At 42.0% G+C, this 24,361-nt stretch overlaps 1 protein-coding gene across 6 annotated transcripts; it reads right to left on the bottom strand.

The window, feature by feature from the left end:
- Nucleotides 1-3,533: 3,533 nt before the first annotated feature.
- On the bottom strand, nt 3,534-24,122 carry TRERF1 (transcriptional regulating factor 1). 6 transcript variants are annotated; one of them, XM_074168027.1, is made up of 14 exons: nt 22,482-24,122; nt 21,807-21,856; nt 20,896-21,046; nt 19,712-19,960; nt 16,016-16,385; nt 15,341-15,401; nt 14,446-14,585; nt 13,610-13,713; nt 12,325-12,400; nt 7,297-7,385; nt 6,356-6,469; nt 5,368-5,556; nt 4,728-4,936; nt 3,534-4,075 (listed from the first exon to the last, which is right to left on the bottom strand). In XM_074168027.1, the coding sequence occupies exons 1-14, from the start codon at nt 23,853-23,855 to the stop codon at nt 3,754-3,756; spliced, it is 3,498 nt and encodes a 1,165-aa protein (XP_074024128.1). In that variant the 5' UTR covers nt 23,856-24,122; the 3' UTR covers nt 3,534-3,753. The 6 variants fall into 6 exon arrangements, with proteins under 6 accessions (XP_074024128.1, XP_074024130.1, XP_074024132.1 ...); XM_074168029.1 differs by having other exon boundaries at nt 21,807-21,853; nt 22,482-23,855; XM_074168031.1 differs by having other exon boundaries at nt 19,772-19,960; nt 21,807-21,853; nt 22,482-23,855.
- Nucleotides 24,123-24,361: the final 239 nt, after the last annotated feature.

The raw sequence follows: 24,361 nt of genomic DNA, 5'->3' as shown, positions 1-24,361 counted from the left end.
CCGCCTCCCTTCCCGAGCGTTGCCTCAGGGAAGGACCGGCGAAGTAACGGCCGTCCATCACGCGCGCGCCCGAGCCGTTGGCCGCCAACGGTCGCTTCTCCGCCTCCTTCCCCGGTTCCCCGTCACACACGCTCTCCCTTTTCTGTTTTTCCAGAAGATACCCCCGCTGCCGGACGGAAGAAAGCGGGAATTGTTAATTTTTCCGACGCCGAGGCCGGGCAGGTGATGTTCATCATTATTTATTTTGCTGAAGGTGAGAGGTAGACTTGCCTTCTTCAGCTTTCCCCCCACCTTTCTGAGAATGCTTCTTACCACAACTCGTTTTTATCAATACTACTTGCATCCACCCAACTTTGTATAGAGGTGAAAACATGAAATACTTTTTTTTTTTTTTTTTTTTTTTTTTGCTTGGAGCCATTCAGGAATCCATTGAAACACTGACACATGAACTTGGTTTTCAGCAGCCTCCCCCTCTTAAAAATACTTCAATTTTTTTTTTTTTTAAAAAAAAGGTGCTCAGCACAGCCTGTTAGCAAACCCAGGCAACTATATTTTACCAAAGTATAAAACCGACTGGAAACATAAACCCCTTTCTTTTTACACATATAAACAGCAGTTACAGGTTCTGATCAGTACTAAATATTTAAAGGGGGGAGGGATAAACAAGTACTAAATTCATGCCACTAAGCCATCCTCACACATCCAAGGCAGGCAGTGACCTAAAATTAAGCTGTGTGCAAACCAAATGCTAACAGCAGGAACCTGAAACCAGCATAGATCACAAACGTGTTTTTTTTTTTTTTTATTTTGTTACTTCCTGTGCCACCTAAAATTACAGTCTGCTTTTTACACTACAGCACCTAAAATATTTACAACCATCTTCTAATAAAATAACAGTTAAATATTGAAAATAAGATTTTTCTCATAAAATATGTTTTCTATATGTACAGGTTTTATCAAAGAGGACTAAGTTCAATAGTGAACAGTTTTCCGTCATCAACCATCAGCAAGAAAACAACTTTTCTAAAATAAAACTATGTCCAACTTATGTACAAACAGGCAGAACAGCATCTGTTTAACATCAGCCAATGCAACACTTAATAATAATGAAGTCAATGTTTGAGGCCTAAATCATGTACTGATTAAGAAACGTGCATTTATTTTTTTTCCTTTATGAATAACTTCTTTGGTTATCGTTCTATTATCTTCTTGGCTGTACAATAACACAGCACCCCATTAATGTTACAGAACCAGGCATATATATGTTTATATTTATATATACTAGGTTTAGCACAGCTACCTGTCCCGTTGTTGCTAGAAAAGTTCCACTGTAGATTGTTTGATATAGAGCTGCTCTTCAGAATCTGTATTTCACTCTGTTCTTCAAGCAGAACTCTCACTGACTTCAATTATCACTTTGCTTAAACACTCCATTTTTTCCCCCACCACTAACAGGGGACTCTGAAAACATTTTTTTCTATTTTCCAGTGTAGCGGCCTTTCTCAGAAAGGTCCTTAAGAGTTCAAAATGATTCAGGTTTGAAAGAGAAAGAGTAGACTCTGCTGGGTTGTTTCTGACACAGCCTCCTAAAAGGCAACCCAAGTCACCGCTCACAAGCGCCTCCACTTTGCAAGCCATCTAAGACTTGCACAATCTACAAAATTTATCATCAGTGGATGAGGCTGGCAGCATCCAGCTCTCTGTTGGGCCAAGGTTGGGTGGCCCCTGTAGAAGCAACTGAGTCACAGCACGGGCAGGAACTGCTGGGGAGCATGCTGCCTGGCCGCTCAGGAGAGGGAAGGCGGCTGCTGCCTGATCTCCTGAAACTCACAGTAACTGAGAACGTCATCCCTTATGCAGCAGAGGGAGTGAAATTCCACCTGCTGGTCAAAACCAACTAAAAAAAAAAAAAAAACCACCAAAAACAAAACCAAAAAAACCCAGCAACCCTCTGGAACAACCCCCCAAAACCACTAAAACAAACCACGTACGCAGGAACTCCACTAACCTGAAACTGAGAAGTGATTTCCATTCTCCTGAAGGGTTGTTCTTTAGTATCAGAACATTCGACCTTAAGTAGCAACTTCAGGTCATTTGGCTTCACGTATTTGGCTTTGGCAGAGAAGGCACCTCTCTGCCAATGAGTCCCACTGGTTTTGAACTTGGGTGGTCTGGTACTCCTACACCAAAGTGCCATGGTTTACCCTCGTTTTGCATAGTTACACAAGGAAGAAAGACAGCAGAAAATAACCTCCACCATCTCTCAGATTCTGTTTAAGATGTTAGGAATGTGGCAAAAAAACCCCAACAAAACAAAACCCAACCCATAAAAAACCCAAGTAACCCTGAAATCTGGAAGATCTGAAATCAGTCTTATAAAATATTTCATAAAGTTAGCAATACTCTTCTACTGTGCAAAATTCACAAGAAAATCAGTGCTGCTACCTGTGAAAGCTCTAAAAATCAGTATTCATATTCTGTAACTAAAGGCCCACTCAACCCAACTCCAGTTCTTCCTTAATTCTTTAGTTCTACAAGGTACAGTTCTTTTGAGATCCTATTTACTTAGAGAACCAAATAAAAATTTATGTAAATGGCGTTAAGACATCCAGCATGTAGATCTGAACCTAAGGGAGGAGAAACAGTAATTAAACAGCAACGTCAACTCACCTTTGGCGTATGTTTTACTAAACAAACAATGTTTGAATTTGATGCAATGAGGAGGACTGAAAATGGCACAAGAATAACAAACATTTCCTGCCTACGAGTAACAACGAACATGTGCTGAAGGCATATACTCCATCAATCTGTTCCAAGGGCAAGAACGTCTCCCTGTGTTTGCCCGGTGGGAGAGCAAGCTCCTGCCTTGCTCCAGCGTACACTCTCCTCAAACCACTGAGATGGCTCTTCAGTGTGATTTATTGTCACAGCAAAATATATTTCCAGTGCAATCTGATTACCAAGGCAGCGTTCCTGATTGAGTGTTCCCACCAGGTGATGTGAACCACAGTACAATCATCTTCTTTCTTCAATCCTTGAATTAGGTCATTTTAAAAACAGCAGATCAAAACCTTGCTAAAATGGAAGCGCTAAAATGTAAAGTGTAACCATTGCTCTTACAAACTGCCTAACATCTATGCATTAAGGCAAGACAGAACTGAAAAAGTACTGTGATACTACGAATGATACAGTCACTCCTGTAATTACTTCACAGTTAAATCAGATTCCCCTCCCCACCTCCCTTAAAATGACAGCACAAAGACAAAGAACGTAATCATCTCCTTAACGGAGATGACATTTAGTCTCTAGAAGATGCTGGAAGTGATCCAGTATAGACAAAATCAAAAAATAATGTTCCATCAGAAGTGTGTGAAGATAATTCTTGTAATTGGGCTAAAATGAAACTTGGAAGAGTTAAAGACTAACGATCCTACCGGGAACACCTGGAAGGAAGTGACAGCAGAACCATGAACCTCTGTAATTAGCGGCCTTGGAAGTTATCAGCAAAATGAGCTCAGATAAAAACACCTTATAAGAATATTTGTACCAATTATTTATTTTTTCCCCAAAACACAAATTAATAAAAAAAAAAGGGAAAAAGAGCAGATTTCTTTTTTTTTTCTAGACCTGGATAAAAGAATTATCATTTTCAACAGGTAGTTTACAATCAGTGGGGAATAAACGAGCAGTCCAGGTTTCCTGATTGATCCATTCAGGGTGTGCTCAGTAGCCGTCTTTATCAAACAACTTTATTTACAACTCAGCATCATCCTGCAGTAGATCTGCATCTTCATCATCCAATAAAAGGTCAGCATCCATGACTTCATTCTCTTCCATGACATCACCCAGCTCCTGAACAACATCGTCGTCAATGTCACCGACATTTTCCACATGTTTAACCAAACTCATGTGATCCAGAGGGATCAAACTATGCCCAACTGGCCCAGTAGTTCTCGCAATAGTGGCTGCCATTTCGGCGGCCACAGCAGCTTTCTGAGCCTTCTGCCTTTGCTGTTCTTCTTGTTGTCTGTGAGTCTTCATATGAGCATTGCGGCTTTTGATCTTGAAAAATACCCTAAATTTTAAAAGAAAAAAAAAATCAGATAAAAATGCATTGCTTTTGATGAAGTGAGCCAAAAAAGACTCAACAACCTATCAGTACATTTGTTTCCTTGTCCTGAAATATAAGTCAGTGAAGTCTTCAATGCCATGGTGAGAATTTCAGGGACAGACTACCAGCAGACTTACACATCCTGACTGCATCAAAATGGCCTACTCAGACTCTGCCGTAAGTATCTGGTAGCTCCCACAGTTGCTTCAGTATCTCTGCACATCCTAATTCTGCCTCTACTTAGTTTCACAACAATCTTGCATAACAGGGAAGAAGTGAAGGAATCCCGTGTTAGGATGGACAAACTCAAGCACAGAAACATAGAAAGTTTCCCACTGTCACATGCAAGTATGTGCTGAAGCAGGAAGCTGGACTGTTAGATACAGAAATACCAGCAGGTAAAAAGATTTGGGAAAATTGGAGTAAATATGTAGGGGAAGCATCCAAAATGTCATGCAAAACAATCTTTGAAGGTTTTGGTAAGAGGACACGTCTTCTAAGGGGAAACTGTTCTTTTGAGACCATCAGAGCAAAATAAAATTGGTCACAACACTATTCATCGGGAGAATAATTAGGCAAAAGTGATGCCATACCGCAGACAGTCATATTCACTTACTTGCCACACTCCTTGCAAGGAAAAATTGTCGTTGGGTCAGTCTCGCCGCTTGTTGTGCTGTGGGCAGGTGAACTCTTGATGGAGCAGTACCCGCTCTGCGTACCAGATTTCTGCTTAGTGCCTGGCATGGTGCATCGTGTTTTTGTCACCTGATTCGTACCTCCATGAATGCGAGCATGGCCATTTAGCGCTTGTCGGGAACTGAACACCTGGTGGGAAGTGGGGTGGAGGGAAGAAGAAAAAAATAAGACCGGGACCTAAGAATGTCTAATATGCACAAACAATCTACTTGCTTAAATGCTGCTTGCTCTCAGCTATATCCCACTAGAGTTAAAGAAACTTAGTTATAATAAAACAACCCAGTGAGCTATCTTATTATTACAGTTGTATAACAAAAAGTTAATCAGAGCTGTTGCCACATTGTACTTCTATTCAATGTAGCATCCCAGGACACAATTTTATGTACAGATCAGTGTATTGCCTGTATTTTCTGATGTGGGAATTAAAAGCAGGCAAGATGACTTGTCCAAAGACATTCAGGAGATATCACTGGCCAGGAACAGTCCAAAACCCTCATTTCCCAAATCACAATTCACTAATAAACCACCCCCCTGCTGTTAAAGATACCAAACACACATACAGCGCCACAGTTTGGCATTTCACAGATGAAGGAGGACGAAGAAAGTGAAAGACTCTGAAGGGCAGGCAGATCTATAGGTCCAACAAGAGGGATAGGTGGTGGGTCAGGAGACTTCTGCATTTCCCTTTCTTCCTTTCTGTCTTCCTCAATCTCCTCATCTTCCTCTAATACTTCCTCTTCTCCACTTGTCTGAAATAGTGCATTTAAGAAATACTAGAAATATGGTCAAAGACAGTACTGGGTAGTAGTACATAGAGAATATGGGAACAGCACACCGCTTAGTCAAGTCTGCTTCCAGGTTTCAGTACTTTTTCCCATCCTAAATGAACTTCTGGTCTTGCTGGAACTACAACCCTTAATGGACAAGGTACAGCCCATGAAGCTTCACTGCAGTGTTCAAAACACCCTCCCCATCTGTATTACAGAGCTTCTGCTTCAAGAATTTACACACATGCCAAGGTGCAATACTCTTCCCCCAACTGTTATAATGGTAATGTACACTATATTTATAGTAAAATTAAATGACTTATTTAAAAAAACCCCAAACAAATCAACAACAACTACCACCCCATATCTCTTAAGACTACTCACACTACCTGTAATACAGACCTTGCATATAAAGAATTGCATTGCCAGTCTGTGTAAATGGTATTTGTGCTACAATATTAAAGCAGCCTTTAGGAGCACACACACAAAGACAGGAATAATTTACAGATGTTTACCTGCTTCATCGGTAGCAAAAGTTGTAATTGCTGGACTAGAGTTAGATAATGCGCTAGTTAAAACACTTTTATCCCATTACAGTCCAGGAACACAAAATCTTGGTGTAGCTGAGGTCACAGAATGCTCATACTGAACACAATTTAGAACACAATTATGGAATAATTTTGGTTGGAAGAGACCTACATCATCTGGTTCAACCTCCTCCTCAAAACAGGAACATAAAAATTATCAAGTGTTAAACGTTCTCGTATTCTTTTTGACTTACCAGGCATTCCTCTCTTCTTTTCTCTAAACGTGTTCTGTGTTTCCGTCCCAAACGCAAGATTTTCTTCCAGGTATAGTAGTATTCCACACATTGTGCAACCGTCTTAGACTTAACCTGTAGTTAAGTAATTGCAGAAATAGTCCAACCTCAATTTTTTGCTTTGATTCAACATAGTTATAATATATTCCAAGAGTCAGACTTTATTTCTTAAACATTGGAATGTAGAAAAAAGACAAGACAGTTTGACTACAACAGGAATATCCTTGTAGAGTAATTTTATTCAGATACTGTTTTTCAGTCAAATTTGTGTTGACTATTTCAGCTTTAGTGTATTTCTCTGGGATTCCCTACAGTCTAGTTAGAAAATGACTGAGAATATACTTTTGTAGCTGAACTGTATAATACCACCAAGAAATCTAGGAATTAAGACTTGGGTCCCATAAACTCAACTATTTTTCAACATTTGAGCTAACAAGTAAGGCATTCTGCCCTGAGATGTATATGGCTTGCCTTTTCTGCTTTATGGCAGATCATGAAAATTAAGCCCAAACACGTTCTCTCTTTATTAACAGGTTTCAACACTTTTCTGGCACAAGGCTCAATGCCAGTGACTCAGGTGCCTTTTAACAAACTGCCAGAGAACACCAAGATGACAGCAGAGCACCATACTCGTCCCACACAGGGAACACCATGACTTGGACTCCAGGTGTGAAAACTTTTTACATGTAATAACAAGAGGAACGGATTTTATTTACTCTTTTGTAACTGGTGCTGCAGTCACATGCATAGGCACACCACATGGAATATACCACTCCTAGTGGCATTCTTGTAACCACTGCTGACTCTGTGCCTGCAATGAGCTTGTCTGGCACTGAAGGGAAAATGAAGGGGAACAGAATGCAGCAAATGGAAAAAACAATTGACAGAACATATAACTGTACCATTTTCTGTACAAATATGAAATCTTTGCTGTAGGTGGATAATGCCTCTTTGAACAGCCTCCTTTCTTGATGCGTCCATTTGTCAGAACCTTAAAAAAAAAAGTGAATTCACTATAAACAATAAAACCCCACCACTGTTATGTTGATAAAGTAGCTGAAACAAAAACTGGGAAATCTCAAGCGCATGCTAGTGATTACTGCTACCCAGATGCAAGTATGGCTGAACTGACTTAGACCTTGAGTCCATCTAACCCATATTCGGTCTCCAGCAGCGGTCACAGGCAGTTGCCTAGGAAACAGTAAGATCAGGGCAAGTGAATACAATGCCTCTCCCTAATTTTTCCTAACCTCTGACCACTTTCAGTGCAGGGGATTTCCTGAGCCTGTTGCAATTTGCTTATTTAGTAACTATCCTTGTAAGTGCTGACCCACTCTTCCTTTCAACCAATTAAACTTCTTGGACCCAAAACATCCTTTGCAGGGGAGTTTCACAGATCTGTAGACCCTCTGCATGAAGAGCCACCTCCTTCTCTTTGTTTCCTGGCTCCCAGTAGCTTCGCTGGACGACCCTTCGCTCTTCAAGTGGAAGAGAAAGTGAACCCAATCTCGACCATTATCTCTATGCTATTCAGGATTGAATGTCCTTCCTATCACTCCCACACCTTTGGTCATTACTGCTGTCCCTCTCTGAACCTTTTCCAGTACTGAGACATTCCTATAGAGATGAAGGGACCAGAAAGGCACATAACAGTCAACATATAAGCAATCCACAGACTTGCACAGTGACATCACCATAGTGTTCTCATCATCATAGTGTTCTCTATCCTCTTAACATCATAGTGTTCTCTATCCTCTTAACATTTGACTTGGGTTTTTTTGGGGTTTGTTTTTTTTTTTTTAGCTGTTGTAAAATATAGAGCTGATGCTTTCATAGAACTAGCATTATAATCCCAAGGTCTCACTCTAATTGAGAAGTATCACCACCAAGCTCATCGTTTTCTACGTAAAGCTTGTATTGCTTATTCCCGTATATGCCACTTTACATTCAGCTACACAGAAGTTCATCTATCATTTTGTTCTCCAGATGGTAACTCTTAGAAGGTCCTTTTGCAGCTCTTCACTTGCATGGCTTGAGGTAAGACACTTAAATCCTCTCTGATAAAGGTCACAAGTAGAGATTGTAGCAACATGCAATATGCACAAAGTGCTTTCTGATCCTTTAATGGAAGCTGTACAGAAAACTTTCAAATACTGTTATTCTCTGTTTGCTTCACCAGCCTAACTACCCATGAAAATGTGAAATCAACATTTAAATTGAAATGAATTTTGCTTCCTCAGTATTAGTCCAAATAGAAGGAACACAGAATTGCTCTACTGAGCCAAAGCAGTGTCCTGCTTGTAGGAGTGGGCAGCATTACATACATTAAACCCAGGATATGCAAGAAACCATAAAGGGGATGCCTTTGAAATGACTTACACAATGAGAAGACTTTGCTTCAGTCTGTCCGAGAGTTTCTGAAACATCTAAAACTTTTACCAAAAGAAATCCTTAATATTCCTGTCAATGTTACCATTCTCTATAGAAATGTTTGCCCCTGCACGGAATTCGATTAACCTGGGCTTGGCACCATGCATGGCATTGAACTCTACAGGTTAAATATGTCTATTAAAAAAAAAAGATTTTTTTTATTAACTGCAAATGTTTTGCTTTTCAGTATCAACTCCCACGCTCACAAGCTTAGAGCAGGTATCTCAACCACTCTGTCATATGCTAAAAACTACAAAATTAACTTTTCTGCAACCTGTTTTCTGCAGGCTTTTCCAGTACTGGATATAAGCATGCATTAGTTATTTCCACAGAGATTTACACTAAAGCTCTCTTAAGCGTCAGAGAAAGGCACTGGCGTCAAGCCACAGTTTTATTTATTCTGTTATCACCCAAAGATCTTTTTGCTGACACGCTGCCTTGCCATCCTTCCCACCCTGAACCAGAGTCATTCCCTTCTTACACAACTTGCCAGTCATTTGCATTTACCCTCCCTTTGGGCAGGGGTAAATGCACCGATTCAGTCCAGCAGCCTGCTCTATTATGCCAGAATGTAACTTTAAAAAGGATGACAACACCAAAGGAGAGATTTTAGTTTTCAGCAAAGCTCTCTAGTCATCCTCTCTTGCCTCTACCCCACCCTCCTGACGACAAAAAAAATTAAAAAAAAAAAATCACTTCCATGAACTAATTTTGTTGTACACCTATGGAGGATTCAGGCCTTACAGAGTTTCCCCAATAGCTGTGGTATTAGCAGAGACCCTTATAAGATTATGCGGGTTAATTGGAAGTAACCTAATTAATAGAATAAATCCTGTGTAGGAAAAGAAACAGAAGAAAAGCTGTTTTTAACTCTGGTTGCTGGGAAACCGCTTTTGCTCTTGTTAGCTTGAGGGAGATACAGAGAACGTGTATAGAGAGATATCTGCAATGCAGCAAGAAAGAATTTTGGACTTTGGAATATAGATCAAATTTTAAAGCTATCTTTATGTTTAGACATTTATTCTACATTTTGTTTTACCTGCTGTATTGGTTTTGCACTAATTAACTGACAATAAATACCTTCTACAACTGTAGGGGCTTTGGGGCCCAATCTGTGGGTTTCAAGGGGTCTACACCTACACCCAGGGAGCCTCCCAAGAGGTGGTTCAAATCCATTACATACAGCATATGCTGGGTCTGTTCCACACCCGATCATAGTGCGTACAAGAAGTTTTCAGACTGCCTGAAGCACATGATTTCAGAGACAATCTTGCCTGCAGTTCTCACTGCAGCAGAGCTTCCGAGATGAGAAATTCCACTGTTCAAACAAATACAATTTAAGTGTTTGCAACAGCGCTTCTCTTGTATTAGATACGTATTCCCTCTCCCTTCCCTAAAACACCATTCTGACAGATGGCAAAGCATTAGGACAGAGATTAGGGTGCTCTTCTGAGCAGCCCTGGTCAGCGTGCCCAGCTCTCAGCACACAGCAGAAAAGCCTCAAGTTTTACAACTTGCTTCCCTCACAAGCCAAAAGTTTCAAAGGTGAGCTATTTGCTTGTACCCTCATTCCAGGGCAATGCTAAGGATGAGTTTGGCTGCTTATTGTTTGTGGTATCAGTTAATTCTCATGAGGCAGTACCATGCTCTCTTTTGGTCTACTCCACCTTTAAATGTGGCAATGCCCAAGAGCTGTGATTTCCGAGAACGGAGCAGAAAGCCTAAAGGGTTAACCCAAACAAATGCCACTTGAAGTTATATTAAGCTATTCATGCACTAGATTGTAAGAAATTCCCATATGCTTCGAGTGGCTGATTATCAACCACAAATAAACTATTATTCAAGAGCTACTGCGTGGTGCTAGAGTGTTGCTGTCCGTATAAGTTGCAATCACATGTTGCATTCAAGAGCATTAGCAAGTAATGCTCTGCCTTGTTATTTTATGGTACAGTACTTAAATCCAGACCGGTGAGATTTTGTTTCATGCTGCGATAAGCAGAATCAAACTTCCTTTTCTGCTTAAGAAACAGGGATAGACTGATGTCCACAGGTCTCAGTGGTAGTTAACAAGGATTAGTGTCATCTCCTGTGAGAGATTAAACAAAACAGTCTCTCCTGACCCCTCCCTGCATCACAATTAAACTTTCTGAAACTACAGGGAAGTTGCTTCAGAAAAGACTGTTCCTCCTCCTTTGCCACACAGGCAGAAATTTCTTATCTGCTCTGCTAATTAGATCGCTCACTGAGGATGAGGCTGCTGGGATATCTCCTCATCTTCCTGCTCTCACGCTCTGGACTGTCTCACACATGTGATTTGGTGTCATCACTTCAGACAAGAGACCCTGGTCAAAGTTCCCTGCCTGACATCCTCCTTCTCCACCCCACAGCATGTCCATCCTTTGGACTGCACCAGAGCTGTTACCAAAGGCACTAGGCATCTCCCCCAGACAAGACCTGACCTTCACATTTATTCACTCTCCTAATCAGCTGCCATCAAACACGTTTCTGTGCTTGTTCTCAGGCTGAGAGGTTAAGGAGTTGCTTTACAAAAGAGTCCTTGTTACTTGGAAGTCTTTCCAATGAGCTGCTACAGCCTGGAAGTATCTTGCTTCTATTCCTATGTGTACAATGACTTTAACTGGAAATGAGTACATGACCCTGGCCATTGTGATTGACTGACCACCAGAAGATTCTTGGCTTGTTTCCCACTGACCCTAAACCGGAGATGAAGTCTTAAATCTCTTACGTAAAACCCTGTTCTTTGTGTCCAAGCAGTTGTTAGCCCCTATGAAGCATTAAGCAATAACATGGAGGGCTGCAGAGGAGAGACATTTGCCACCTATGCTTAGGTGACATAACTTAAGTCTAATGGCTTAACACCACCTTGTGTATTTCACAGGGCACTTCATCATCAAAACGCAGTTCTTGCTGTATTTGTTAAAGAAGTCATCATCTCAGACCTGTTTCTTTTCGGCTATATCTACAAAAAGAGAGGCTCTATATTCAGTACTAAGACACTAGTGAGAGTTACAGCACTGCCTCTTTGGCAGGATGCTCATGATTATCATATTCATTTATCATTCACCATCACCTCAGAAAAGGAAGGCATGATGGCAGATGTTTGCATAGCAGAAAATGAAGACCTTACTGCTAGTAAATTATAGTCTATGAACAGCAGCAGTTTTAAAAGGAAATCAACAAATTAAATCTTAGTTTAAAATAAGCAAAAAAAATTACTTAAGGCAGTTTTAAATCTGTAGAACCCTACACAACAACATGGATGCAAAGTTTCTGTACGTCATCAGTCAGGTGAAAAACTGCCAAACTTGTTACAAAGGGCTCTGGAAGTACCACTCGGCACCATCTGCATCACCTCGCTATTAGACGCTGCCATCCCTGCAGCAGACAGCAGAGAGTGCAGCATGATCCCACGCTCCAGCCTGGGATGCCAGCCATGGCCTCTCTAAACCAGCAGACACAGAGATCGCAAGGAAACCTACCGGCGTAGTGGTAATTTGCCAAGGGGTGACACTTCAATCTCACTGGCTTTCTCAACAGCAGCTTCTCAAGAGCAAGCTAAACGAAAAAGCAGAAAAAAACAGAATTAGCAAATGCAGTCAGCTGCTGCATACAACTGCATTTAGAAGACTACTTAGTACGAGGATATGAATTAATTTTCTCTCTTTTTTTCTTTTCTGTCATACAAAATCACATCAAATTACTCCAAGGCCCATTAACGTTGTACCTCGCAGAAGAGCACCTAATGCACACCTGTCCTGCCTTAATTAGCACAAATGTGGCTATTACTTAGCAACTTCCAGCTCTTCCCTCCCTTCTGCTTGCCACATACAAATATGTTTATAGTGTTTGATTTGATAATGTTAATTAATACTAATATTTAATGGTTGGTTTGATAGCATTAATATTTACAGCGTGAAGTCTTTTAGAATATCTGTTTAGGTCGACATCTGTCAGGAATGACAGCAAGTGTAGTTAATCCTCCTTTGGATCAGGGAGACAGATGATTTGTGGATCCCTAACATTTTTCCCCTGACGATGCAGAACCCCCTGTATAGCAAACTTCACGTCATGACAGTAAGTTCAGTCACCTGTCTCAGACCCCTCAGATACAGTGAAGAGAGCCTAAGAAAATTGGGACACAAGATAAGCCACACTGTATTAGACAGTCCTGTGAGATTCATTCCGCCCTGTGTTCTGCGGCATTTTGTTTTACATTGGCTTTCCAGGAACTGGTGCAGGGCCTTGTCTTTCCCTAACACTGGGCAAAACGGATGCTTTGCCCTAGTTAATAACATACCCATCACTAAACTAATGCAAATATTTGAAATGCATTATTTATGTTAACTGTGTGCAATTACGTCGCAGTTCTGAACAAATAAGTAGATGTGATTGCTGCTACAAAAAAGGGTTTTTATAAGGGCTAGAAGAGGACTAAGCTCTCTGTGACCAAACATAAAGCTTGTGAAATATCAGGGCTGGAGCAAGCACTGGGAGACATTCAAAGCCCCAAGGCTATAAACTAAGTAATCTTATCTATATGAAATATACAGTAAGCCTTCAGAGAGGCACTGCTTTGAAATTTAAATTTGTTCAAGAATGAAAGGGAAAAGTCATTCCACAAAAATGCTACAGGATGTTTAAAGCATCACTGTGAATCAATCAGAAATCTCTTTTTTATATAACCATATCTAAATCCATTTAATAAAGCATGCTAATTTATCTGCAGAAGAGGATCATATCTCCCCTTTCAGCTTCTTATCTTACCATAATATCTCCTTTTGCTTCAAAGAGAGAGTGCAAAGCATATTCTGAGTTAGTTCCTCCACCAGGTAACACACTGGAACAGCTCATATTTAGAAGGTCTTCCACTGTCAGAAACAAATCAACATTTTACTGCTAATACAGTGGCCTGTCAGTCAAACATCCAGAGCCAAGGATTCTGTAATGCCATTCAAAGGCAACGTAGTTATGGGCAGCAGCTTTCATACTCTCTCCCTCCCCAGCACCCCACCTCCTGGGTTTAGGATCACTCACTGCGGAGCAGATGTGCCAGGATCTGCAGAGCACATCCTTGGGATGGGACAGGCTACTGCAGAGCCAGAGGCAGAGATATGGCTGTGAGGCAGTGGCTTCCACAGGCCAGTGACGTTACTGTGCCAAGAAGGCTCCAGCCAGGGTAGAGAAACAGAAATTAACTGTGCTGGAAGCAGGAACAAACTCTGCTCAGGACTGGTAGAAGCCACGGAGCCTGTCACATTTCCTCCCAGTTGTGGTCACAGGACACACCCAAGAGCCATCAGCTGCCTCTCATCTGTGACCTCTGCCCTTCCAGGCAGCTCAGTACCCAAAAAAACCCTACTTCCCAGCAACAATCTTTCCCTCTTGGCCATCAAAAAGCAGTTCATCCAGACTTCACTTTAAGTACCACTATATAATGTTACTCTGAACCTGTAATATGCAGTTCTGGTCTATTGTTCTGCATTCTTAGTAATTAATACTCTCTTGAATGGTTTGTACAGTATACACATGAAAAATCAATGTGAATTTCTCCAACAGGCACAGGCTGACATGTGAACTTCTCAAACAGCAAGTCGCTGTACCTCTTTGTTGGAAGACTTTGTTCTCCAGTTCTGGCCATGGTTTCCACACCAAAGTAGCCTTATGCACATCTTTCTCCATTAGCAATCTGTCCTGCAGCTCAGGAATGTCAGCCTGAAACCTGGACCCAATATTGATTCGTCTAGAAAGACAAATAAATAAATATTCAACTACTACACAGCATGCAGAAAAAAAAAAAGAAGTCACATTAGTGTTCACTTTGTTTCCAACAAAACTTGTATTACACTGGAGTGGCAGGAAATTGTGTCAGATTGCTTTACGCAATTCTTTACTCGCAGTGGGACAAGTACTCTGAAATTAGAGAGAACTGATCTCTCGGGGGCACCTAAAATGTCAATACACAATTTAAACTATACCGAAACATCATACCTTATGGACAACCCAAGCTAGCCTATACATGTGCTGACTAGCAGAAGGGCTAGATGCTGGAAACAGTAACTTTCTGTTCCATAGAGAATGGTACTCTTCAGCTGAGAGCAGAAAGAGACCTTAGTGCTGAGGGACAATTCTGTTTGCAGACTGCCCTGGGGAATCTACCAGGTAACATGTCTCCAAAGCTCCACTCAACAACAAGAGCACTGAATCAGCATATATTCTCCTCGTGGCCCTCTTCCCAGCCATCATTAACCTGTTTTTCACCTTCAGTGGCTCCTGCCAAGCCTCTCTTAGCATTTTTGAGCTACAACACCTACATCTCCCACAGCCACTTTGCTCCCAATGTCCTCAGCCACCATCCAGAGCAACCTTAAACGCATCCAGCCCAATGTGATTTCAGGCAGTTGAACACCACCTACCCAGTTCAAAACACTTCAGGCCACATGCTCTAGACTGGAGCTAGTCTATAAAAGCAGTGACAAAAACAATTGTTTTTCTTACGGTTCAACAGTCTGTTCTCCAGGCCCAGGCGTCACCGGAATGACACTTCCATCAATACTGTCTGAAACAGAGATTGGAGTTTGAGCTTAAAAGGGTATTTTGGTAACAACCTCATTGCTGCTGATGCTCCACCTCTCAGGCTGTATTGCCACCTCCCTGTTAACATCAACATTTTTCCAGTGTATTAAGCAAAAACTACCCTTTATCAATATTTAGACAGAAACCATCTAAATTGTTATAGGTAACAGAAATGTCCTAACTTGCAGGGGCTTCTAGTGCCCTGATCATTAGGCATTATTAGACACCTTTTTTTTTTTTTTTTTGTGAGGCACTAAACAACAACCACTGAAAATGAACCCCATGTCTCAAACCAGATCTTTTCCCTCCACTTCAGAAGGCCCAGATGAAATGAGAGGTACAGTGGTCCTTTCTTGAGGTAGACCACACTGAAAGACCACAGCTTTACTTGCTGGTTATGCTCCTCTATTCACTTTATGCTTTAACATGACCTCTACTAAATCCAAGGCAAAAACCCTGATAAAGATGGACTTTTCCTGTGAAGTAGTAGAACCAGCCACACATGCGAGCACATGGAAAAACCATTAACGTGGTAACACCAGAAGAGAGAACAGTGGAATTTACTACGTACCACCACTCTGTAAATGTGATACTTACTAGACCGACACAGGAGCACCCGTGGAGTAGGTGTCAGTGGAGTAAGTGGCAGCTGAGTGTGTGAGGTGCTATGAGACGATGTGATAACACTGCTGAAGAGACCAGACCCTTGCCGAACTGGACTAAGCATCGGTGGCGGAGTGTAGGGTGGGAGCTCATGTGTCCGGTCTAGCAGATGATCTCCGAGGACACGGGGAGAGCGAAGCTGACTCTGGTACAGGGTGGCACCAGAGTGAGACATGCTGAAGTTGAAGGAAGGAGGAGGTATGAAGAGAGGTTCAGGTCTGTGCCGGTATTTCTTCTTGTCCTGCAACGGTTTGAAGCTTTCTTCCAATTTTACAGCATTTTGATGAGTTTTTTTGCTAATTTCCTAAATGAAAACATGCAGAACTTCAGTATTTAGGCATGCTTAAATGTGGTTTGCACACAATCCCCTAACAGCTTAGGGCAACAGCCACAGAAAAGCTGTTAGCAACAGGCAGTTATTCAGGTACCACCCTAATAAGCCTGGCCAGTACAGTATCTGGTCCTACACAGAAACCTCAGAGGAGTAAGAAAAGCCAGGATAATTACCCTCACCTCCCTCAACAATCCCTCTGGGTCAAGGTAGGGCTGGGCCACAGGCACAGACACGGAGAGGCTGCACACAGAGGTTGCTGGGAGTTATCTCATTACTCAGTCAGTTTATTAGAAACTTCATATGAAATGTTTTCCAATGCATTTATTTTGTTTGACTAGGAAGGACACGTGAGCTCAGTGAAATTACTGCAGTACTCAGCAGCAGGAAAGGAAGAAAAGTGTAATAAATTCAAATTCTTTGCCTCTTATCACTACATTCCCATCAGCTTGAGTACAGTCCAGCTGCAACAAATCTTGAATTTAACTCTCTCCTCTTTTCTTGGAGGAAAAAGGGCAGTAGGTGACCATTTGGGATATTCATACACTGTAACATGCCTAGAATCCTAGAATTTGAATATTAAAAATCATTTAACGATAAATCTCTAGTCTACAGAAGCAGAAGGCACAGAAATTGTGCAAACTTGGAATGTGGATTTCTGGAGGGTGGGAGTGAGGTGGGAAGAAAGAGGTTCTCAGGTTGTGATTTAAGAACACATAAAAGCTGATAGATGAACACAGTATTAAATATACTGCTTTCAGGTGTTCAGACCTTCTTTAGGATAAACTTGGAAAGCGAAAGAAAATTATTGACAGATAGGGTTACTCCAGAATGTCTGCATCATCTGGTAAATTCTACTACTACATAAAGTAAATTATTACAATGTATGTTTAGACAGCATACGTCTTTACACCATGGGTGGTTCTTGAGAATCATATTCACCCAATAAAAATCATGTTAAAGGAGCATTAGCACTGTCACCCTTTATCCTGTATGTTAATACGTTCCAGCTTGTGGAAATGTTTTTGATTACAGAGGTCCCATCCTCTCTGTTAGATCATGGTTGTATCCTCTCCAACAGCTGTTGACATTTTTTTCCCCTCTAAAAAAATTAAGTTTAAAGGGGTTTTGCTTTTGTGCGAAAAAAATGCAGCTCTACAGAGAATTTTGTTGATAATGGACATTCAGAACAGTGAAGGGTGAGGGTTATCTGTAACCCTGTAACCACAGATATCCATCAAGATGGTGAACGTTTAATGTTCAAAGAGGAGAAAGGGGAAAATTCCCTAAACTCAAGGAAAAAACAATCCAAAACCTAACCCCCTGCCCCAGAAGGCCAGATCCAAGTCCTTGATTAAGGGCTCATTTTGTTCTGCTCTTTAAATGTGAAAGACCTAGTACTCTTTTTTCACTCGTGTAAAGCAAGCTAACCAACCAAGACATCATCTTAGAAGTCTTATACACCTCCATCTCCTACACTGCTTCAGCCTCAGCGTGGTTATGCCAACACTACTTTCAAAAAAGATCACATTGAATACTAGAGGAGATCATGATGTCCGTGGGCTCTCAATGCAGAATTACTCCAATACTTTTCTGAAGCTCCAGGAAGTGATTCCCATTATCTAAGACTGAATGTATCCCTGTGGGCCCTGCTACCACACCTGAAAGATCCGCTCTGGGTAGATCCTGATGGACCTCACTTGACTGCTAGTTTTAGCTCACTGTCCTGTAGCCTTGCTGAATATTTACTTTCGTTCTGCTGTTCGACTTTACTGATTCCATGAGCTTTGTGTGAGCTTTTCTGGACAGCTCAAAGCACAGTATAAACAGATGCAACACAGCTCCAGTTCTTTGGTATTAAAAAAAAGTCTCCAATGGCACAATCTCTTTACAGAAGAAGAAGGAACTGTAGATCTTTTGATCTTTGAATGTTTTCAACGTTAGTGCTTATATAAAAGATAAGATCCAGATAGGAAACTGCACGAGTTTAGTTTGCTTGGGTAGTAACAAAGACTGCAAGAATAATTTTTGAGTGAATGAATGTGCATTTAGCCAAACACTAGCAGATTTAATCACAGTCACTTTACATACGTTGCAGAAATACACAAGCCCAAGCCACCTACTCTGATGTCTCTAGAGAAGATCTCCCACTCAGAGCTCAAGGATTCAGAAAAGACTGTCCCTTTTCTCTCCAGAAAATAGAAATAGAGAAGAAAAACTACACTGCCGAGTTACAAGCTAAGTATTGTGAGACACTGGCTTCCACAGTGAAGTGGAAGCTTATGTGTAAAACCTCCATCTGAAAGAGAGTAAAAGATTTTATACATATTTAAAATTAGTGTGTATGTCCGAGTGAAGGGTCAGGAAGGGGGTGATAAAATACACAAATATTATAAGGAGTCATCCATGAAGGTATGTGCTGTCCCTTCATTTGGCCATCAGCCTCATAAGGAAAAAAAAAAATAAAAATCACAAGAGTATTTCTCTGCATTACACAGATAATACCACACAGTGCTTATACTCCCCGGTATTCTCTTATCATGGCGTAGTCTGCAAGCACGGATTTGAAGGAACAAGCAGCCTCTCTTCCTACACTAGAACACAAAATAAATACTGCCTGCTCCAGGACTCTTTCTGGAAAACAATAAAGAGCGTTCTCACATCTCATTCAAATGCTCATCAATTCCTTGTGCTGCCTGACAATTTCAGTTTTATGAGCAGAATGAAAGCACTAAGCATAGCTATTTTTCTTATATCAGAATTCCCAGTGATTAACCCTTAGATCTGACGCATGCAGAAAGAAAGGGAAAAATGACTTCATTGCAAAATTCTGAGCCGGCAGGCTTCATATTGGCTCAGAGCACACACTGTAAGCACTGCATAGTGCCCTCCAATCTTTGGCTAAAACAAGAAGCACATATATCTGACTTTAAAAAACAGGAAGAAATAAAACTGCCGAATTTAAGCAGTAACATAAAAACAAAGCTGCCTGAAAAGGAAAAAACAAAAACAGTAAAAAGACTAAATCCCTTTGTTCTAGTGGGATGAAAGAATATCACATTCCAGTTTCAAATTATTTATTTTCAGCTTAGGTCTTGATTCCCTGGCAAAGGGAAAATTAATATTTTCAAATGACTGAGGAAGAAATACTACGAAGCTACAAGCCTTTTTTGTTTATTAGGCATCATTAAAGTTCTGGAAAATATTCTAAAATACAGACATTTTAGAAAGTAGCAGCACTATAAGCAAAGGGATTTAACAAGCACAGCACAGTTAGTGGCAAGAAACACAGCACTCACAGAGGATGAGCAGGGGTTGGCCACTTTTGGACTGCAGGGTGGAGAGCAAGTCATCTTCACGAGAACAGGCATCTCATCATCTGACACAGAGTTGGCAGGCTTGTCTTTGACTGTGGCAGTGCTGGCAGAGGGCTGCGTGCTGGGCTCGGGCGACAGAAGCTTTACAGGGACAGACACTGGCATGACGATGGGCGCGAGGCTATCCACCTCTTTAGGCAGCGGCTGCTGTGGTGGTTTCTCTCCTTCATCCTGTACAGACAATTAAAGGCTTTCAGCCCGAGCGAGGGAGGGCTACTTCTGGATCGATACACTACGCAACGTATGCACCGTGGCTGAAAAGAAGTGGCCAGGGTTACAAAACACACAACAGCGTTGCTTCTTGGACTCTCTACCTGCCTTGAACAAAGTTGGCAGATTACTTATGACTCCTACATAGGATTCAGCCTCGGTGATAAATAACCACATCAAGCATCTTTACAAGACAACTTGCAGGAGGGGAGATAAACACATGCCCTTTTTATCACTATAAAGACAGAATTGCCCATTACCCACCTAAAAACAAAGACACAGATAGTGTAACTCTGGTAGCTCTTTGCCTTTGTGGTATTCCCTGTTTGGACAGAATTTCTAAAATACCAGGACAGAGAAAGACTGACTGACGGGGCAAGTTATTTTCATGCAGAACAATTCAAGCCCACATTTTTGGTGTGTTGATACCTATGGAACTAAAACACTTGGGAAGAAACCTGTCAAAGATTCAGCAATCCCGCTCCTTCAATTAAAGCCTGGGAAGGCTTCCAATAAACATCCCTTAGTCATCCAAGCAGTCCAAATGAAAATAAGGAAGACTTGATGTTCCCGGTATTTCTGATTTAATAAACAAACAAGAGGGGAAAAAAAATTTAGACGCTCCTGACATGGCTTTGTTAGGGTGTTTTTCTAACATGCAGAGAAACAGAGAGGGACAAACACTGTGCTGTCCTCCACCACTGCCTCTGACTTTAAAGCAAGACTTCTGGCCTATAAACTAGCAGGATTATGTGTATTTCTACATATGCAGGGTGTGACATAACAAAACAGCATTGAGAAGAACAAGTTTTGACAGCAAAGCAAAGCATGGCAAAGCAAGCAAACATTGACACAGAAAGGAGAGCTCCAAATACTGAAGTAAAACGAACTGCTACCTGTTTGAAGTTAGGAGATGCTCTTACTCCTCCGTGTGACCTCATGTGACCATTTAGAGCAGGCAAACTCTTAAACTCCTTCAAGCATATTGAACACATTAGCTTGTTCTTCGCATCAGCTCTCTCAGGAAGTGTTTCTCTGTTCTGGCCACTATTTTTATTTTCATTTTTTTTTTAGCATGGAACAGAAGAAGAGACATTAGTTTGGCATGTTCCTTTTGTTGCAGAGGAAGCTTTTTAGTCAAGGAAGTCAATACACTTTTACAGCTAGATGGTTATGAAGCCAAAAGTAAGCATGGGCTGAGTGCTGTGGAATACGTGGGCAATAACCTAGATCAGCTGCTCCCAAGATTAGGAGAAGGAAAGATTTGAGTAGGACACGTTCATCAAAACATGGCTCTCAGTATGCAAAAGACCAAGAACCCACTAGATCTATTGGGACAGACCTACATTTCCCCACCTGTGACAGCAGTTAACAAGCAATTGGACATAATGCCCCTAATAAGGGCAGACAACCATGCTGGAGGACACCTCAGCACTCCAGAGGTGAGACCTTAAGAGATGCAGAAGATCCTGGCTGCCCAAGATATAAATCTAAACCACCCATAGTCTCTTCTCTTACAAATGCAACACTGAGAGCAAACTGCTCCCTTGCCTTTGCTTTTTTTGGTTTCTTTTATTTCTTTTCTGTTTTCTTTTTTTTTTATTTGAAAGACAAAGCACTTATTTGATTTTATTGCTGGGGGGGAAGGTGGAAATCACACAAACTTATATCCACAAAACTAAAGATGTTTCCAGAAGAGCAACATCTATGACCTATCCAGAGCGCATTTCCCTCCCTCTAAACCACAGCTCTCGTTTCTATTTCTTATATTTAAATTTAAAAGGCAAAAAAAATTTTTTAAAAATACCTTTGTTCTGGGGACAGCGGCTGCAGTCTGCCATCTGACAGTTGCACCTGCTATCAAAGCAGGAGAGGGGAAAAGAGGGGGAAGAAAGAGAAAATAATTTTTAGGAAATATTAATGCATAAATGAAGGTCCTCACAGCATTATGTTTGCATTTTGTGTATGATTTTACTAATATTAAAAGCCTTTGAGTTGAGTGCCTTATATGTCTCTACCAAATCAGTGCCTCTGTGAGCATGGCTAGTGCAAGTTTTCTTACACTCACCTGCTGTTTGAAGCCTTCGCTCTGACCCAGCAGTACTAGTTTTGGAAACAGGGAGTTGACTAACTCTTCCTGCACCACCAAGTCCTCAAGCGTTCAAAAATTAGCAAGAGCATATTGTTGAAACTGGGTTCCTCCTCTCCAGAAACCCAGGCAGAACTTCCCGAAGCCTCTTGCGAGGGGAGGGAAGCAGCAGCCCCGCAGCAGCAGCAGCTCCGTGCTGCTGCCAGCCTGGCCCCAAGCCAACCCAGTGGTGTAGACAGGAGAAGTCTGTCAACGCAGTTCCCCAAAACATCCCAGTGATGCCCACCGCTCGCATCCTAACCTTTCAGCTCTCCTGCAACCGTTTTGTTTCCACACCTTATTACTCTTCTGCAAAACAAGTTTGGATGAGCTGGGATCTAAAATATTACTTACCTGAGGCCACGCGGCGCTGGGAGAGTCTTGCTGAGAGCTTTTGTTGTTCAGATGAACTCCCGAGGGTGGCAAAAGAGTTCGATGAGGGCCAGCGCTACCTACAGAATTAACCTCCTGCCGTGCGGGATCCTCTGTGGTCTCTGGTGGAGTGAGGCCAACGTGGGAGTTCAGAGACGGCGCCCTGCTCTCGCTTGGGTATTGCTTCTGCTGATCCTGCTGCGGCAGTAAACTCTGTGGGTACAAGTGCCTGTACTGTTCGTGTGGATCTTGGTAGCAATACTGAGGCACTGCTCCCAGCTGGATGAGCTGCACAGGATGACTTGGATCCTGAGGGTACTGGTGCGGTTCATGCATAGTCTTTGGATCGTGTTCCCTGTGATACGGAGGAAGCGGCAATTGCATCTGTTGCTGCTGTTGCTGCAACTGCTGCATGACAGGTTGCGTTTGGTAATACTGAGCTATTTGCATTGGACACTGCCGTGGCTGCTGCTGCCGAGCTGGCTGCTGCTGCTGGATCTCCTGTATCGAGAGCCGCTGATGCGCCTGCTGCGGCTGAGCGTAGTATTGAGTCTGCTGCAAGTGCTGCATCTGCTGCGGTAGGAGCTGCTGGGACTGCATCTGTTGGACGTGCGTCTGTCCTTGCTGAAACGCAGAGTGCATCTGCATTTGCGATAAATGCTGCTGGTAGTCGTAGTACAACTGTTGGTGCTGCATGACTTGCATTTGTTGCTTTTGCTGTGTGCTTGCAAAATTCTGGTGCGTTTGCTGTGGCACTGGTTGATATCTTTGTACACTGGAAGTTACAGGCTGTTGCTCAACCGCTGGCTTCTGGGACAGCAGCTGCCTGAGCGCGCTGTCACCAGAATTATCCACCATCGAAGACTCAGTGTGCAAAACCTGAGCCATGTTGTTGACTTGAATCCTCAGATTTTGGTTCGCAAATACTTGTGTAAAGGAGTCCAATTTATGCAGGACCCCACTGGTAATTTTTTGCGATCGATTTTCACTGGGTTGAGAGTAAGAATATTGGTATCCGTCGTGGGACTCCCCTTGCCCGAGGGGGCTCCACATTGCGCTTTGATTATTCAAATTGTTCCTCACTGGGACATGGTTTCCTGAGCCAGAATGTGTCCAACTGGTTTGTCTAGATGTATCCATTGACCCAAGACTTTTTGAACCTACAGGCAAAGCTATACTGTCTCTTGAATCTTGGGGAAACTGAGGGGAGAGAGGGGATGCCTGGGGAGCATCCATAACAGATGTCCCATAGCTATGATTTAGAGATGGAAGGGAGTTCATTTGGTGTTGTTGGTAGTACAAGTTCTCATTGCTGTTGGCAGTATGGTTAGTTTTATACAACTGCTGGTCCCCCATTTTTGGTCACCTCTGTTCCAAACTTACAGGCACGCGAACCATTGAAATCTCTATGAACCCTGAGATAGCTGAGTGAGGGGAAGGGAGGAGAGGGGAAAATAAGCTAGAATTGCTTATAATTCAGCATGTCCATGTGCATCACAAGGACTAAGATTTCCTCCAGTCTGCCAGTAATTCCAATCTCAGACTCGGCGTTGCTTCACATCTTCAATAAATGGACCACGGCGCAAATCCTACACAGATCAATAGGTTCAGTGTGCCGGGCACCTGTGGAGTAAGAGAAAGACAAGGTAAGTGCTGTCTCTCTGTATAAACTGTTATTGTTATTGCCTCAAAGGAAACTGTAAAATCTCCTAGTTTGAAATACATAATCAGATGCAAAATTGTAGCAGCTGGGCTATTCCAGAGCAGTTAGATTACTTCATCTCATCCCATTATCCTCCTTCTCTAGTGCTCTGATAAAATCATTCTGCTAAACCAATAAAGGCTTATTCTTCAAAACTGCT

Source organism: Numenius arquata, chromosome 2, assembly GCF_964106895.1.
Source record: "Numenius arquata chromosome 2, bNumArq3.hap1.1, whole genome shotgun sequence".
Taxonomy (NCBI): Eukaryota; Metazoa; Chordata; class Aves; order Charadriiformes; family Scolopacidae; genus Numenius; species Numenius arquata.
The sequence above is the reverse complement of the archived record's forward strand: the minus strand, read 5'-3'. Positions and strand labels throughout refer to the sequence as shown.